Below are 17,938 nucleotides of genomic sequence, written 5' to 3' on the forward strand. Positions count from 1 at the left end.
AACCGCCTACCTTCTGATCAGCAAGTCCTAGGCTCTGTGGTTTAACCCACAACGCCACCCACATCCCTGGGCCCCGGGTTATGGGTGCCCAATGACTGCCGTGACGCGTTGTGACGTCATGACATCACGTGGTGGCGCAGCATCACTTACAAGGCCTTGCAGGGTCTCTCAGAGGTTATGTCCGAGGTCTTGTGAGGCCTCCCAAACGACTTACGGTTTCTACCAGAAGTTGCATTCAGAGGCCTGGCAGGGCCTCTGACGTCCTCTGGGAGATCGCGTTGGGGTTCCGACATGACTTCCAGTAGAAGCCGGAATTCGCAGGGACAAAGAATTATGAAGCGTTAAAATGGAGATGTGTAAAATATGGAAAAAACGAGGAGAAGCAGGACTAAGATGTGGAGATTTGCTTCAGAGATCCAGACCGTGGATTTTAGTTTTTTATTTTAATTGACGTATTATGATTGGATGTTTCTTATTGGAAAATCAATAAAAATGATTTAAAAAAAGGAAAAAATCAGAACTCGCGTATGAGGTGCTAAGGTGCATCACGTATGAGGTGCTAAGCACACACACACACCCCCAGAAATTGTGGGTTTCTGACACCCAAGGCCCCCTAGACCTGGCGCCTATGGACTTCATATTATTAATGCCCAGATGCTGTAGTAGCTCCAATAGTTTATTCCTGTTGTTCTTGTGGGAATGCAAGATTACCTCCCTCTCATTTAAAAACAAAACAAAACCCACAAAGAACAGGGAACGTGTTAACAGAATCACAGCAAGAAGCACTAAATGACTCCATTAGATTCATGCCAGCAGTACTTCCTCTTACAGATGCAACTCAATATATTTATGTACTCCTTCCCTATTAAGACAGGGCTGTAAACCTGTTATAGGCCATACCATTTAAGACTGCAGGGGAGGCTCACATGATTTAACCTTCTCTCTACAATAAAATGCAGTACCTCCTTGCACAGAGGAAACTGGCAGTCAGCCCTTCTCCTTGCCATGTGGTTTTTGATAGGTAGGGATTTGTTTTTCTCAAGATAACTGGATTTCCTGAGTCCCCCATGGTTGAAGTGGTACTGCCCTGGAACAAGTTAGCCTCATAATAGACTAGAAGCGAGAAGGAAGCCATAGTGGGAAGAACACAGATTGTGTTATCATGTGTGTAGTTCCCAGCACATCCAGTAGATGGCACCCTCAGCCAAACCTTACAGCTTCTAGGACTGGTACAAAAAGCAAATGCATATCGACAAAAGTTCACTCAGTGACAGAAAAAAAGCATGTCATCCCATTCATTATTTTAAAAACAAACAAACAAAAAACACAGAAACAAAAATGCAGGCACGCCACAATGATGCAAAGCTAAAACTTGTCTGGAAATATTGCCATTTCCTCCTTGATTCGGTTTTCCACAAGTAGTGTGAAGCTGCTGTCTGTATTTTGAATATTATAGCTGACAAAAATCTGCTTTCTCGTCTTGCTGGCTGAAAGAAAAACAGATGCAAAGACTGAGCAAAAAAAAAATGAAGGAGCTAATGCTGCAGCAGTAATGAAAAATACATTTTTGTTGTTGTTATTTAGTCGTTTAGTCGTGTCCAACTCTTCGTGACCCCATGGACCAGAGCAGTTCAAATCCCACAGCTACCTGCACTGTTTCTGGCATCCTTCTGTCTCAAGAGGTGAGGTCAAACTGCTGTGCTAGCAGCACCAAAGTGACCTCCCTGGGGTGCAAGTATATGGAGGTCCTGGGCTGCCCAGGAGACAAGACCCCTCTCTTGTCCTCACTGATGTGGTCCAAAGGAGAGCAGAACAATACGTTTGGCACCAGCTTGGCTGCAAGAGTTGCCAGAAGGAGGCGTGCAAGGCGCCATCCAACCATCTTAGGGACTCCACTCCCGATTTGTGTAGGGTTTACTCCTTAGCCTTTTCTTCTCCCAAAGATGTCTTGCAAGGCAACAGAGGTTTAGCATCAAGAGTTTTCCTTCACTTCCTTCCCAGGTGGATCTGCCCCTCGCTTCCCTCTACAGCACGTGCAGACACTGCCTTCTTGACTGTTGGGACACAATATTGGTCTCATCCATGCAATTTGCAGGAGCCTGTCTTCGCATGCAGGGGACGTCCCTAACTCACCAAGGGTTTGAGATCCATCGACTACCCTCACCAGGTTTAGCTGGACAGTCAAAGCCATTTCCTGGGTATGTCCACTGTCACATGCTGATGGCTTCTCGGAGCCACAGATGAGAGCTGAGTGCAGGATGGGGACCAAAGGTGGGCAAACTACCCCAGCAGAGGTACTACACCTCCCTTCCCCTAACACCCCATGCACCCCAAACTATCTGAATAACTCAGAATGAATACGACGTTTTAAAAAGAGCTTACACTGCCATAGGCTTATTTCTCTTCGATTGTGCTACAGGAAGAGCAGGGAGCCGTTTTCAGCCTGAGGGCCACAATCCCTTCTGGGGGCCAGATCCCCGTGCCAAAAGTGGATGGTAAAGGTAAAGGGACCCCTGACCATCAGGTCCAGTCGTGACCGACTCTGGGGTTGCGGCGCTCATCTCGCTTTATTGGCCGAGGGAGCCGGCATACAGCTTCCAGGTCATGTGACCAGCATGACTAAGCCGCTTCTGGCGAACCAGAGCAGTGCATGGAAATGCTGTTTACCTTCCCGTCAGAGCGGTTCCTATTTATCTACTTGCACTTTGATGTGCTTTTGAACTGCTAGGTTGACAGGAGCAGGGACTGAGCAACGGGAGCTCACCCCGTGGCGGGGATTCAAACCACCGACCTTCTGATCGACAAGTGCTAGGCTCTGTGGTTTAACCTACAGCGCCACCCGCGTCCCTAAAGTGGATGGAGCAATGGATATAAATGTTAAGCTTTGGACAGTAAAATCGTTTCAACACATACCCCTCTATACCCTCCATCTAGGGAAGCAAGAAACATAACCAGAGTCCAAGGACCCATTCCAGCCAGACAAATATACTCAAGGCAGATGCAAAGCAGAGCTGGTGAAGGGTGAGACCTAGGCAGAGGGTGCATGCCTGGGAAGAGTCCCAAGGGAGGCCGGGCGGGGGCACATTTGACCTCCACGCCTACAGCTCCCTGCTCATGTATCAGGGGCAGGCCAGCAATAAATCACACTGAGTAAGTGGAGTTTGTTCAAGGATGCAAGGTCCGCTCAGGAATGCCAGGCCTAATGAGCACAGCAACTCTTCTGCCCCTGTGTGGCATTTGCAGAGATTAAAGGTCCCCCTGCCTTTCCACAGCTCCTACCCAAGCAATCTTAGACTGTGCCTGCGTGAAGCTAACTTCTCCACCTTCTTGGTGCCTCTCCAGGTTCTGGTGGACCGGGGGCAGGGGAGAGAGAGCGGAGCTGGTTACTGCAGGAGGGGGAGACACATGACTCCAGCCAGACTCATATTTGCCTCTTGGCTGCCCTCCTCTCCTTCTTCTGCCTCTGCCTCTGCCTCTGATTCTGGACTTCTCTCTGCCTCAGACTCTCCCAGCTCACTAAGCCCTGTTACCTCTTCAGCTTCTGACACTTCCTCCTGCTCCCAGTCTTCTCCCTCTGACCCACCACCAATCTCCAGGCTCTAAGCCTTTTTCCCTTGGGGGGGGGTCCCCAGCTGGTGCCTCCCACCAGTCCTCTGCATCCAGCCAGACTACGGCAGGTTTAAAGGTGCACACAATTACGTACCTAATTTTTGGGCTAATGAATTCGAGGTGCTGCTGGAGGAATCGCCAAAGAGTAAGGTAGATGCTGGAATGGAGTCCTGGAAAGAAAGCAAAAAGGGGTGGTGAGTTTTTCTCCATCCTCCACAAGGGACTTTCTTCTTATCTCATAAAGATACGAGAGAGAGCACAAGAGATACTTGGGTCATGGCAATTTAAAACAGATCACAGACACAAGTAGAGCCATCAGAGCCTGGCCTAGAAAAATCTTTCCATGCTTCTTAAATAGCTGCACAAGGCAACTTTAAAAGTCTGTCCTATTACTGAGATCCAGCTAGCAGAGAAACCCAAGCCTGGTTTTGGAGGGAGGTATACAGAAGCATTTCACTCAGCACTGCTGTGGGTTGAGCTCCCGTTGCTCGGTCCCTGCTCCTGCCAACCTAGCAGTTCGAAAGCACGTCAAAGTGCAAGTAGATAAATAGGTACCACTCCAGTGGGAAGGTAAAAGGTGTTTCTGCTCTGGTTTGCCAGAAGCGGCTTAGTCATGCTGGCCACATGACCCGGAAGCTGTATGCCGGCTCCCTCGGCCAATAAAGCGAGATGAGCACCGCAACCCCAGAGTCGGCCACGAATGGTCAGGGGTCCCTTTACCTTATAATACACCCCTGGTCTTCAGCCAGTGGCTTGCAGCTAGATCTAAGGTGTGTCATAACAGGAGCACTACCACTATGCAAATATGTGCAAAAGATTAAGAAGCAGGGCCCCAGGTGCATGTTTAGGTTAAAATTGGGTCCTTTGTCTGAAAAGGTTGAAGATACCTGCTATATATCATTAACCAGAATCCAGCAGCAGTGCCCCAATATCCCTTTCAGGCTGGAGTTATGTCACTTCTGTGCTACACCTGTCACACAAACCCGTTCAAGATTAGCTGGAGAAGGACTCAGTCCCTCCCTGGCTACGGAGTATTTTGCTTCGTATCCTACTTAAGGAAAGCTCAGCAAGCAGAATTCAAAATAAGCAGAGATCCAGAGGAACAGAAAAAGGCCTGTGGCTGCCACATTAGCCAGAGAGAGAGAAAATGATGCACTTGCTTGTAATAACTCTTGACCCTGTAATGTCAGAAGAGAAACTTGCGGAAGAACCACTCAAGCAAACTTCACCTGCAAACTAGCCACGGGTGTCTGACTGGACCCAGGAAATGAATCTGCCTTCAAATACAGTGAAAGGGACAAGCCATTACATATCTAAGAAAGGGAAGGGGGGCCAGGCTGCTGCAAAAGCTCCTTGTTCTTTTTGCATTTCATATCCCTCTCACCTCCCCTACATCCTGCAGCTCCCACAACTCTGTGTGTGTGTGTGTGTGTGTGTGCAGTGCTTTTATCTGGGGGGACGCAGGGGTACACATACCCTTAAACATCTTGTGAATCTTAAGTTTGGTCTTATTGAGGGCCAGTGTTTCAATATGAGTAGTAAAATGAGAGTACCCCTAAACATTTTTTTTTGCAAAAAAAAAGCAGTGTGTGTGTGTGTGTGTGTGTGTGTGTGTGTGAAATGAAGTGGACCATGAACCAGGAAAACTTATACCTTAATAAATTTGCAAGCACCCCATGCATTTACAGTACCTGCCTTTCCCCAAAGGATCCTGGGAACGCTATAGTTCATTAACTGTGCTGCGCTCTCTAGTTTGTTAACAGTGCTAGGAATTTTCCCTCTGCAACTGTAAACTACAGCTCCCAGGATCCTTTGCGGTACGTGGAAGAGTCATCTGCTTTAAATGTCTGATGTGTCAGCGGCTGCGCTTTCCGGATCTTAAAACACTCCCATTAACTGATCCTATTAGGAGAATAGGATGGTTGTGGACATCACCATCATCAAAGCCTCTGCATGCTTCTCCGGGGAGAAGAAGAAGAAGCCCGATTTGAGCCCGGGGAAGCTTTTCTCCGCGCACGTCCTCTCCAAATCGGGTAGCACCATGGCTCCCTTTCCGTTTCCAGCCTGCAAAGAGGGAGGCCAGTGGTGCGACGGCGGGACGGGGTAACGAAGGAAGGAACGAATATTTAATTGCATCAGCCATAGCAATGCGATACACAAAGAATAGAAATAAAAAGTCACATTATATAAAATACATTTGAGGGGTCTGAATCCATAGTCAAATAGTGGGTCTGATTCTGATTGCCCCAGCTAAAAACCTTGCAACCTTTGCTGTCACCTGCTCATCTTGACCTGCCAAGAGAAAAAGGACAGTGTGGCAGGGGCTGGCCCACCCGGAATGGACAATAAAAGAAGGGGGATAACCTCCATTCCTCATGTCTTTTGTGCATGCGCTACCGATCCGCGGCGGGGAAATGTGAAGTTGCAAGCAACGCATCCTCCTCGTCCCCCCCCGGTCCCACCCCCTCCTCCAACCCCGGGGTTCAGAGCATCCGAGAGAGAGGACTCACGCGCGGGGTGCACATGGCCACGGCCAGGTTGCCGAGTTTGGGCTCTTCCCCGACCCAGAGGAAGAGCGAGTCCCGCAGGCGCATGGCGTGGAAGTGCACCAGCTGCTCCGACAGGCGCCCGCAGAAGTTGTGCACCGAGATCCGCTCGCCCGCCGCCCCCATAGCCGAGACCGGCTCGGCGGCCTCTTCGCCCGGTTCCGGCAGCTCCTCCATTGCTGCAGTTCAGCCGCCGCCGCCGCCGCCGCAGGCAGGCCAAAGCAAGCGATCCCCGAGCCCTTCCGGCAGGCTTTTCACTTTCAGTTTGTCAAAGGCGGCCAAGTTGGGCTGGACTCCCCTTTTATATAAGTATGTGCCCGTTCAGGCGGCGCTGAAGGGCGGCTGGTTTTAGGGAGGAGATCAAGTTCAACTTCCTTTTCTTTCGTCCCAAGGGCAGAATAATGGGGAGCTAAAAAGTATTCACTGTTTACAGGGCCGGATTTACTGAAAGCAATGGGACCCTTTATATGTCCAGCTGTCCTTCGTCAAAAACAAGTTGTCGCTGTTTTTTGTGTTGGATATATGCTATATGTATGGACCTATTGAATATATGCTATATGTGTTGAATATATGCTATATGTATACACAAAACGCTGTATGTGGGTTTTATTTTATTGGTTTTTTTATCTTATATTTTGGAAATGTACATCCAGGTTTTTTTCCCTTTAAATTTTTGTGGGGCCCCCAAGAGAGTGGGGCCCTAACCTATGGCTTGTTTAGCTTATATGTAAATCCGGCACTGACTGTTAACTATTATATCCTAATGGATTATTGCAGTGCTTTTTTAAAAAAATGTTCAGGGGTACTCTAATTTTGACTCCAGAAAAATCACCATTTTGTAGTTCAAAGTGGGGGAAATAAGAACAGCAGGTGGACAAAAGTAAAAAAAATAATCACAAAATGTTTAGGGATATGCGTACCCGTGTCCGTCCCCCCCCCCCCCCGAAAAAAGCACTGGATTATTAAATATTGCTTTATTTCAGGGGTGCACAACCTGACATCCTTCAGATGTTATTGGACTACATCTCCCATCATCCCTGATCACTGGCTATGCTGGCTGGGGCTGATGGGAGTTATAGTCCAGAAACATCTGGAGGACCACAGGTTGTGCATCCCTGATTTATTTGATAAAAGTTGTTTATTTAAAAGTTATTGTGACTTGGGTCAGATTGTTATGTGTTGGAAGCCACCCAGAGTGGCTGGAGCTACCCAGTCAGATGGGCAGGGTACAAATAATAAAATTAGGACTATTATTATTTCCAATGGGGCGGAGGGTTGAGGCTTGCAACCATGCGAGGTCTCCAAAAACAAGGGAAGAAAGTGTGTTTGTGTCATAGGCTTTATGGACTTGCTAAAATTCAGATGCAAGCTTTGAGTTGCATATAACTCTCTTTCCAGGATATACCTGCTGAGCAGAAAATGAAGATGAGATCATAGATTTCCTAAGTGTCTGGACTAAATGCAAATCCAGTAGTTAAATGTTCACAGCAAGGTCTAAACTGTGGTTCTGACTGTGCTGGCTGTGGGGTGTGTGCACTGCATTATTTTATGCAATGAGATCATGTGAACATAACCCTGTATGGAAAGTTTTAAATGTCTGGTGTTTCGTTATGTTTTTATATTCTGTTGGAAGCCGCCCAGAGTGGCTGGGACAACCCAGTCAGATGGGCGGTGTATAAGTAATAAATTAACATCATTATCATCATCATCTCCAAAGGTGTTTTGCGGCAGAGTTCTAATTACAAAAAAAGTACAGGTAGTCATGTTGGTCCAGTTAAAACAACAACAACTCAAAGCTAAATGCTCTTTATTAGACTAAGCCTAATGACGCATCTCATGAGCTGAAGGAAAAGTACTGGAGAACACAAAAGACTGCTCACAACTTTGTGACATTCTGGTTGGCCCAATCCGCTGCATAGGTGTGAGCTGGAAGTGTGCACGGGATTTCAGATCTTACAAGGAAGTAAGTTGTTCTGGGTTCAGTGAGACTCACTTCCTGGAAAATTGGCATAGGATAACAGCTTTAATCTGGTAACTTGGCAGTAGCTTTTCACAAAGAATGGTCCCCCTCCCTTTTTTTAATTAGCTATCGCCCACCAAATAACTAGCAAAATATGGCTCACTTTTTAAGACTTCTTAGGTTATCCATGCTGTAGTTGCAGCCTAACCTACCTCACAGGGTTGATGTGAGGATGAAATTGATTACATATATAATCTGTTTGGGACACGGGTGGTGCTGTGGGTTAAACCACAGAGCCTACGACTTGCCGATCAGAAGGTCAGTGCTTCAAATCCCCATGACGGGGTGAGCTCCCATTGCTTGGTCCCTTCTCCTGCCAGCCTAGCAGTTCGAAAGCATGTCAAAGTGCAAGTAGATAAATTGGTACCACTCCAGTGGGAAGGTAAAAGGTGTTTCCGTGCACTGCTCTGGTTCGCCAAAAGCGGCTTAGTCATGCTGGCCACATGACCCGGAAGCTGTATGCCGTCTCTCTCAGCCAATAAAGCGAGATGAGTGCCGCAACCCCAGAGTCGGCCACGACTGGACCTAATGGTCAGGGGTACCTTTACCCTTAGGTTATCCATGCTGTAGTTCAGACCACCTTGCAGCCTAACCTACCTCACAGGGTTGATGTGAGGATGAAATTGATTATATATATAATCTGTTTGCTTACTCACCCACTGCTTTGTTTCCTTTCCTTAAAAAATAAGGGGGGGGGAGAGAGATCTGCAACAAATCAATTGGTTCTGTGGAACATCTGAGTGTCAATGTCAGACACACACCAACGACATAGAAGAATGATGCTTCATCTGACCACTAGATGGAGGATATTTCTTATTCCTGTCTGGGGTCTCTTGTCTGCTATAAATATTAATGAGGCACCCGGGAGTTGCTGATTCAACTTTTTCTCTGTTCCTCTGTGCTGAATTTAAAGGGGAAACGTGTCTATTTAAAGATGTACCCTTGCTTGAAAGAACAATCCTGTAAAATTGGCACTACACAGACTTAACAGAAATAACCAACAGTTATTTCTGCAATCTCCATCCTACTTTTTCTAGTGGCTGTGGTTTTGAGATTTGCCATGATTCAGAAATTCACCTTGTTCACTGTGTCTTTTTCTTTTTAATTGCAGGGATGTGCCTTCGTGTATGTTTGTGCAGAGAAAATAAACAGAGCTTGCATGTGTGAGATGTCCAGCAGAATGGGAGGGGAACAAGCTACTCTGCAGAACAGGGTGTAAACTCCTGAGTCGTGGGTGCTCTTCAAGCTGGCTGGTGGTCCAAACTAGAGGTCACCAGCCCTTTTCATGTCCAGGGGCACATTTGGAAGTCTAAGAAGTGGAAGCCAGTGTGGTGTAGTGGTTAAGAGCGGTGGACTCATAATCTGGGGAACCGGGTTCGCGTCTCCGCTCCTCCACATGCAGCTGCTGGGTGACCTTGGGCTAGTCACACTTCTCTGAAGTCTCTCAGCCCCACTCACCTCACAGAGTATTTGTTGTGGGGGAGGAAGGGAAAGGAGAATGTTAGCCGCTTTGAGACTCCTTCGGGTAGTGATAAAGCGGGATATCAAATCCAAACTCTTCTTCTTCTTCTAAGAAACTCAAGGACACCACAAAATACCTATTTCACAGAAGTAAAAAGCTGGGGAGACCCCCACCCCAAAAACACAAAAAACCAGGCAAAACATCAACACTCCCCCTAATAAATAAAGCTGACAAAAGGAAGCCCCTTCCTGCAAAAAAACCTGTCACAGACCCAACCAAAAACAACAACAAAAGCAGGGAGAGCTCATTTTGAACAAAACTAAAAATTTGAAAGCACAAGGAGTCTCGAGGGACACTAGGAGAGTATTTGAGGGTTCCATAGTGTCCACAGGCAGTGCTTCCCCCCCACATGGGGGTACTCAATGGTACACAGTACCGGCACCCCCTTTTTCCAGAAGAAAAGCACTGCCCACAGGACCAAGTTGGGGACCCAACCACTAAACCAAAACAGCTACAGTGTTTTCCTCGCAGGGGAAAATGTTGAAAGCAATTTACATAGTTTAATAGCTACTGACTGAAAATTCCTGTTAAGCTGGGTTGGTCTCCTTATGGCTGGAGAACTCAGGTTTGAGCATGAGATACTCAGCAGAGCATGGAGAAGGTCACTCTTCGGACTTTGGGGGAAGGGAGCAGAGCAATTTGAATGGAGGGATGCAAATTAGTAGCTGACGTCCAGTGGGTGGGGGGCGGAGTCCATTGCTTTTTGAGATTCTGCTGCTTGCTGTAAGTAGGGTGCCTGTGTGCTTCCACTGTGCTCCGCTTGCACATGTTTAAATAAAGCAAAGACCCCGTAAATCCTCAGTGCTTTTTTCATCCTGGCTTGCTGGAACTTCACACCAAGTGGAAGTGGACTTCAATTCTGGAAAAGAAAGTTTTCCAGAAACTTGTAGCAAACTAAGGCCCGGGGGCCGGATCCGGCCCAATCACCTAAATCCGGCCCGTGGATGATCTGGGAAACATTGTGTTTTTACATGAGTAGAAGGTGTGCTTTTCTTTAAAATGCATCTCTGGGTTATTTGTGGGGCATAGGAATTCATTCATTCCCCCCCCCCCAATATAGATATAGATATAGATAGATGATAGATAGATGATAGATAGATAGATAGATAGATAGATAGATAGATAGATAGATAGATAGATAGATGATAGATAGATATAGATAGATAAATAGATGATAGATAGATAGATAGATAGATAGATAGATAGATAGATAGATAGATAGATAGATAGATGATAGATAGATGATAGATAGATAGATAGATAGATAGATAGATAGATAGATAGATAGATAGATGATAGATAGATAGATGATAGATAGATGATAGATAGATAGATAGATAGATAGATAGATAGATAGATAGATGATAGATAGATAGATAGATAGATAGATAGATAGATGATAGATAGATAGATAGATAGATAGATAGATTAGATAGATAGATAGATAGATAGATAGATAGATAGATAGATAGATAGATATAGATAGATAGTCCGGTCCCCCACAAGGTGTGAAGGACAGTGGACCGGCCCCCTGCTGAAAAAGTTTGCTGACCCCTGGCTTAGCCCCACCAGTTCTTGCTGTTGTACTTTTGCCACATTTCTCAGTCTTGTGAATGAACCTATTTCTACAGAGAGGTCATTGTCTAAACCCAAAGACTCAGGAGGCTACACATGTTACAGCACTTGCGGTACCCACCCATCAACAGATGATGGCTGTTGCCATCTTTGATGTACTGGTCACCTGTTGATATGCTGGTCACCTGTTTTGCGGTCAGGAGAGGGGAATGGGGGACTGCTTTGAATTCAGCACCTGTTCCTCCCTTCCTCCAGCTGGCGATCAGTGCTGTTGTAAGGGGTACTAAGATAACCTATAGAAAGGAAATAAAATGCTAATGGCACTATCATATCAGAGACAAGTCATGCTGAGTTCAGTAAGGCTTGCTCCCAGGTACTGGTAAGTAGGTACAGTACAGGTTCTTTTATTTATTTTATTGCATTTATCTACCGCCCTATACCCAGAGGTCTCAGGGCGGTTCACAGAAAAGATCACGATATATAAAATCAAAATAAGAACACACACACAATGAGTCACATTTTAAAAGGGTATAGGATGTCCATCAGGTCAGCCAAAGGCCTAGTTTTAAAAAAAATGTTTTTACTTGGCTCCTAAAGGTGTATAATGAAGGCGCCAGGCGAACTTCCCTGGGGAGAGCATTCCACAGGTGGGGAGCCACTGCAGAGAAGGCCCATTCTCGTGTTGTCACCCTCCAGATCTCTCGACGAGTTGCAGCATATGTAATGCTGCTATTACTTAAGTCAGAAACCATTTTTATAATATATGTCCAGAGAATCTGTCAGTTCTGACTGACCTGGATAAAGGAATTTACACAATCACCTTTGTGTCTGGTATTGCAGCCATGTGTGTGATGAGGAAAAGGCAGCAAAATTAATTTGGTCTGTAAGTTGATTTTAAGCCAACTTTTGAAGAGATGTCTTTTTTCAATGTATGCGAGAAATAAGACAATTCTATATTCTTGACATAGCAGCTAGTCTTCATATTCTCTGCTTTTAAGTAAGGGAAGAATGCAGCCAAGAATGAAAAGGTTACAGGGCGTTGGGTGGCAGAGATCCTGTTTTAAATGCAGCTTGTTTCCAAGACTAGGCTGGTTGCCTAGGTAACTGCAGAAGGTGGAATCTGATGGCCTGTATGGCCAGACTGAGCGTCAGAGCTGTGGGAAGAGTTTCAATGAAGGAAGGAGGGATGTCTCTGTGGAAGTAAAAGGAGACCTCGAAAAAGGAAAGTGGGACAAAAAATTGCAAACCGTGAAGATTTATTGCCCAACGGAATTTTTAAAATGTGCATTGGAGAAACAATATCTGTTTAAATTACGTATACAGTAAGACCCAGTGAAATATGTCTTTCAAGAACAATGAGGAAATCGGTATTGAATATGATGGTGCATCTTCTCAACATATATATGGAAGTAGTGTTTAGTGTTTGTTTCCTTTAAAGAGCACATTCTGTTTCCAATCACTTCCCCCAGAAATAGGGGGGAATTAGGATCTCTTAAATGTCACTCTGCTGACGGCATTCGGAAAATTAAACCCACCTCCTACAGCTGCATTGGCTTAGGAATACTGTGACTGTTGGGAGTATAGGGTGTTAGGGGAGGGGTAGTAGCTCTGGTGGGGGACACGTTGTGCTCCTTCTGGGGTAGTTTGTCCACCTTTGGTCCCCATCCTGCACTCAGTTCTCACCTATAGCTCCTAGGAGCAGTCAGCACGTGACAATAGCCACACCCCAGGAAATGGCTTTGACTGGCCGGCTAAACTAGGTGAAGGTAGCCAATGGGTTTGAAACCCGCAGCTAGGGACATCCCTTGCACTTGAAGACCGGCTCCAGCAGATTGAGCAGACAAGACCATCAGTGGGTCCAACAGGCAAGAAGGCGGTTTCTGCACATGCCCCAGAAGGAAGTGAGGGGCAGGCGGGGCTCATCAACCTGGGAAGGTAGCCCTTCTAGGAGAAGGAAAACTCAGATCCTAAACCACCACTGCCTTGCAAGACGGGTAGGCAAACTAAGGCCTGGGGGCCAGATCCGGCCCAATTGCCTCCCAAATCTGGCCCACAGATGGTCTGGGAATCAGCATGTTTTTACATGAGTAGAATGTGTCCTTTTATTTAAAATGCATCTCTAGGTTATTTGTGGTTCCTGCCTGGTGTTTTTACATGAGTAGAATGTGTGCTATTATTTAAAATGCTTCTCTGGGTTATTTGTGGGGATAGGAATTCATCCATTATTATTTTTTTCAAAATATAGTCCGGCCCACCACAAGGTCTGAGGGACAGTGGACTGGCCCCCTGCTGAAAAAGTTTGCTGACCCCTGGAGTAAACCCTACACAAATATGAAGTGGAGTTCCTAAGATGGTTGGGTGGCGCCTTCTACGCCTCCTTCCAGCAATTCCTGTAGCCAAATTGGTGCCAAACGTCTTGCTCCGCTTTCCTTTGGACCACATCAGTGAGGCCAAGAAGGGGGTCGTGTTAGCTAGGCAGCCCAGGACCTTCATACACGCTGCCCAGGCTTGCGCCCCAGGGAGGCCACTTTGGTGCTGCTAACACAGCGGTTTGACTTCACCCCCGGAGGCAGACTCCATTGCCTCTCAAGGCAGACGGGTGCCAAGAACTCTGGGTGTCATCAAAGTTGCACTGTTAATTATATAATAGGCCTTTTCGGGAGTGGTGGTGAATCCAGGACTGCAGTTTTGGGTTTGGCTGATCCTTGCCGCCACCAAGATGACAGGCCTGGAAAGTCCAGTTTTTTAAAGAGGCGACCTACACAAACGAGTGCTGCTTTTGCTCAACTCTCTTTCAGACTGCAGGGGGTTAAATGCCCTTTCAGACACTCCCTCCCTTTCTTTCTCCTACAGGAAAACCTCTGCCTACATGTGCATGTGTTGGAAAGGCAGTTTGTCAGGAATCCCAGCACATTCAGACACAGCAAAATACAATATCTATGGAGTGCTATTCTGTGGTTCCCTTATATATCTAGAGGAAACATGTCAAACAGAAGACGTGTGTATCGCAATAATAGACCAAAATTGTCTCATATGCAGCAGAGAGCATCCTATGCTATCTGTATAATCAATATTTGACAGTGCTGTATTGAGTATATAAGGCAAGGTAGGATTACTCTGTTCCTTGGAAAAGGAATAAAGAATATCGTTGACAAAATTCTATGCTCAGGTCTAAAGATTTGCTTTGCAAATAAAACAGCAAAGTCTTGTCTCACAAATATGGAAAACATAAGGTTATACATACCGGTAGGTGTCTCTTGATAATACTTTTATTTTTACACTTGATTTTAGCCAAAAGGCCGAGAAGCTCTGCTCCTCTGGGTATAACCTTTTAATCTTTGGTCCTTGTTTCTATCTTTTAAAGTATGCATGATATAATCACCTTTTAATTACTAGGTTTTTTTATCCCTTACCTGTTTTAAGTCTTATGTGTTAAGTTTATTTGTTGTTGTTTTTTAATCTTATGCTGGTCTGTGACTAAAATAAAATTGAATACTGATACTTTTATTTTTATTTCAATTTCTTCCAAATTTTTTGGAAATCCTGTAGTCTGGGAGTTGTGTCACTTACAAAAGGAATATAAGGGTGTTTTTAAAACAAAAAAACAAAAAACCCAGCCTGGTAGTTTAGCAGAATATCTGACACTTTTTAATTATATATTGCTCTATTCCATTTTAGAACGCTTGTATGTGTCGGCGGTTCGAATCCCTGTGACGGGGTGAGCTCCCGTTGCTTGGTCCCTGCTCCTGCCAACCTAGCAGTTCTAAAGCACGTCAAAGTGCAAGTAGATAAATAGGCACCACTCCGGCGGGAAGGTAAACGGTGTTTCCATGCCCTGCTCTGGTTCACCAGAAGCGGCTTAGTCATGCTGGCCACATGACCCAGAAGCTGTACGCCGGCTCCCTTGGCCAGTAAAGCGAGATGAGCGCCGAAACCCCAGAGTTGGCCACGGCTGGACCTAATGGTCAGGGGTCCCTTTACTTTTACCTTTATGTGTTTTAAGTTTATACGGACTTTTATCTGCTACAAAATTGCATTTTCTATTTGTTGTAACTTGCCCTGGGATTTCCTTGAGAAGGGCGGGTAATAAATCTTATAAATGATAACCAAGAATTGAAAATAGTGAATACTCAAGGGATAAGAATTGGTAATTGGCTTCTTAAGTAGTAACGAGGAGCATTAAATTTCACCCAATTTTATTTGAAGGTCAATTCCACTTATCTTCAGTGAGGCCTCACTCCCAAACGTAATCTTGGATTTGCAGTTTCGCTTGTCTTGTTTCTTCGGAAGGAAGATCCACTGTGTTCAGTAAGGTGGATAGTTTTATAGGAATGGAGAATAAGCGCTATTAAATTCGGTGGATCTGCCCCACCCCCGGAGTAAACACACAGACCAGATCGGAACGTGATACAGTACAGTTATAGTTCTAGCTGGCTAGAAAACAAAGGGGGGAAAATAAGCTGCTCCTTTTAGCCACTTGCTTTTGTTGTTGTCTGTCTGCTGAGCACACAGAAAGAGAATGAAACGCGTTGCCTCTGCTAATAGCAGGTTTGAGATAAAGCGCTGCTGCGACCAGCCACTCAGGCTGCGTTGCGAGGAATATGGTGTGATACAATTCACGCCCTCTGTCTTCCCTTCCTCCACAGGCACAGCAGCAAAATATGCAAGAGAGCAAATACCAAACTGTTACCCCCTGGCTTGGATCGTTTCATCCTCTTTGCAGGGAGGGAGGGAGGAAAAGGCGGAGTTCCCCTCCCATCTGGGAGAAGGCAGCCGGCAGCCCTGAGTCACCCCGTCCCGATATTATGTTGCTCGAAAGCAGCTCCCTTGCCAGCTTGAAATGTATCCTCTCATCCCTGGAAGATGGGAAGCTGACCTCATCATTGTCTCTAGAACACCGGGCAAGGCGTAGACGGGAAAAGAGAAGACGCCGATTAGCAACAGTGTTTATTGGCTGGGAAGGAAAGAAGTGCTGCGTCCTCAGAAAAGACTTTAAAAATGAACCCAGTACAGTGGCATAGCCTGGGGGGTGCAGGGGGGCCGGCCGCACCGGGCGCAACATCTGGGGTTAGGGGGCGCAAATCCACGGGTTAGGGGGTGCAAATTACTTGCCTTGCCCCCGGTGCTGACAACCCACGCTACGCCACTGACCCAATAGCTTCTGAGACCTTATTTGCAATCATCATCATCAATACAATTTTAAAAAAACCATGCCGGTGAATAACATAACATCAGCAATAAAATTATACCCACGAATCGCACTGCAAATCAAACGAGATTGATGCATCTACATAGCTGAATCGCTCCTCAGGGAAATACTGGGTGAGCCTTTTAGATAACCCAGGTCATGTAAAACGCTCCAGACGGAGCAAAAGATCTTCTTGAGACTGGTGACTGAATGCATTTGTTCTGGAAGCAGCCTCACCCTTTAATGATGAATTATCCGGCTGAAATTCATCATTTCCTTTTGTTTTTTGAAGGTATGCGTGATACCTAGACAGCATCCTAAAAAGCAGAGACATCACCTTGCCAACAAAGGTCCGTATAGTTAAAGCTATGGTTTCCCCAGTAGTGATGTATGGAAGTGAGAGCTGGACCATAAAGAAGGCTGATCGCCGAAGAATGGATGCTTTTGAATTATGGTGCTGGAGGAGAGTCCCATGGACTGCAAGTAGATCAAACCTCTCCATTCTGAAGGAAATCAGCCCCGAGTGCTCACTGGAAGGACAGATCCTGAAGCTGAGGCTCCAATACTTTGGCCACCTCATGAGAAGAGAGGACTCCCTGGAAAAGACCCTGATCTTGGGAAAGATGGAGGGCACAAAGAGAAGGGGACGACAGAGGACGAGATGGTTGAACAGTGTTCTCAAAGCTACCAGCACGAGTTTGACCAAACTGCGGGAGGCAGTGGAAGGCAGGAGTGCCTGGCGTTCTCTGGTCCATGGAGTCACAAAGAGTCGGACACGACTAAACGACCAAACAACAACAACAGTGCATTGCCTTATATCTTGCTTTTGATCCAAGGAGCAAAGAGAATAAATGCGCTTATTTGGCTATGGTCCCCGAACCAGCTTTTTAAAAACTTCTTATTCCAAGTTATTTGGAGCATTGTAGCTGGGATGAGAAAGGGCCTTGCGGGTTTTGTTCAGTTGTATGACCAGCTCCTCCTCATTTTGTTCACGTGAACTAGCCTGCTTCCAGCCACACCCGGTGCCAACCCAGATATAGCTGTGGATCTGACTCGAGAGCTTAAAAGGCGCCCTGGTCCTTGCCTCCTCCCACCACCACCTTGCTAACAAGGGGACTGGTTCTCATTCAAGTCACCCACTGGTCTCGCTCGCTGATAAACACGCCCAGACTCGTGTTCCGCCTGCAGAAATGGGGAGCCAGGCAGGGGAGAGAGTGGCCTGGCCTTGCACCTTTGCATACCAGGCCTTGATCTCGGGAAAGCACGTGGGGAGAAGGACGGCCGAGAGAAACTGCAGCAGAGGCCGCGCCCGAGCGCGCTGCCTGCCTGCCACCTTGCAGCGTTGGCAGCTGCAAACGGGGGGCGGGGGGGGGGGCTTCTCTTAAGAAACAAAAGGATGGGGGGGGGAAGCCGGAGGGCGCGGCCGGATGCTGCAAATGCCGGAGCCCTGCGCGCAGCAGATTCTTTTTCTCTTCCCT

General features: G+C 46.5%; 2 protein-coding genes across 2 annotated transcripts in view; one reads left to right on the forward strand and one right to left on the reverse strand.

The window, feature by feature from the left end:
- SLC22A23 (solute carrier family 22 member 23) overlaps positions 1-9,487 on the forward strand; it is a 103,897-nt gene extending 94,410 nt beyond the window's left edge. Inside the window, exon 11 of the mRNA XM_081918212.1 lies at positions 9,287-9,487. Coding sequence (XP_081774338.1) covers positions 9,287-9,323 — 37 coding nt within the window. The 3' untranslated portion in view covers positions 9,324-9,487. The remainder of the gene's footprint in view (positions 1-9,286) is intronic.
- On the reverse strand, positions 1,282-6,375 carry PSMG4 (proteasome assembly chaperone 4). The gene is made up of 3 exons (XM_081918361.1): positions 6,120-6,375; positions 3,704-3,779; positions 1,282-1,487 (listed from the first exon to the last, which is right to left on the reverse strand). The coding sequence occupies exons 1-3, from the start codon at positions 6,330-6,332 to the stop codon at positions 1,366-1,368; spliced, it is 411 nt and encodes a 136-aa protein (XP_081774487.1). The 5' UTR covers positions 6,333-6,375; the 3' UTR covers positions 1,282-1,365.
- Positions 9,488-17,938: the final 8,451 nt, after the last annotated feature.

Source organism: Podarcis melisellensis (assembly GCF_964234715.1).
Source record: "Podarcis melisellensis genome assembly, chromosome: 7".
NCBI lineage: Eukaryota > Metazoa > Chordata > Lepidosauria > Squamata > Lacertidae > Podarcis > Podarcis melisellensis.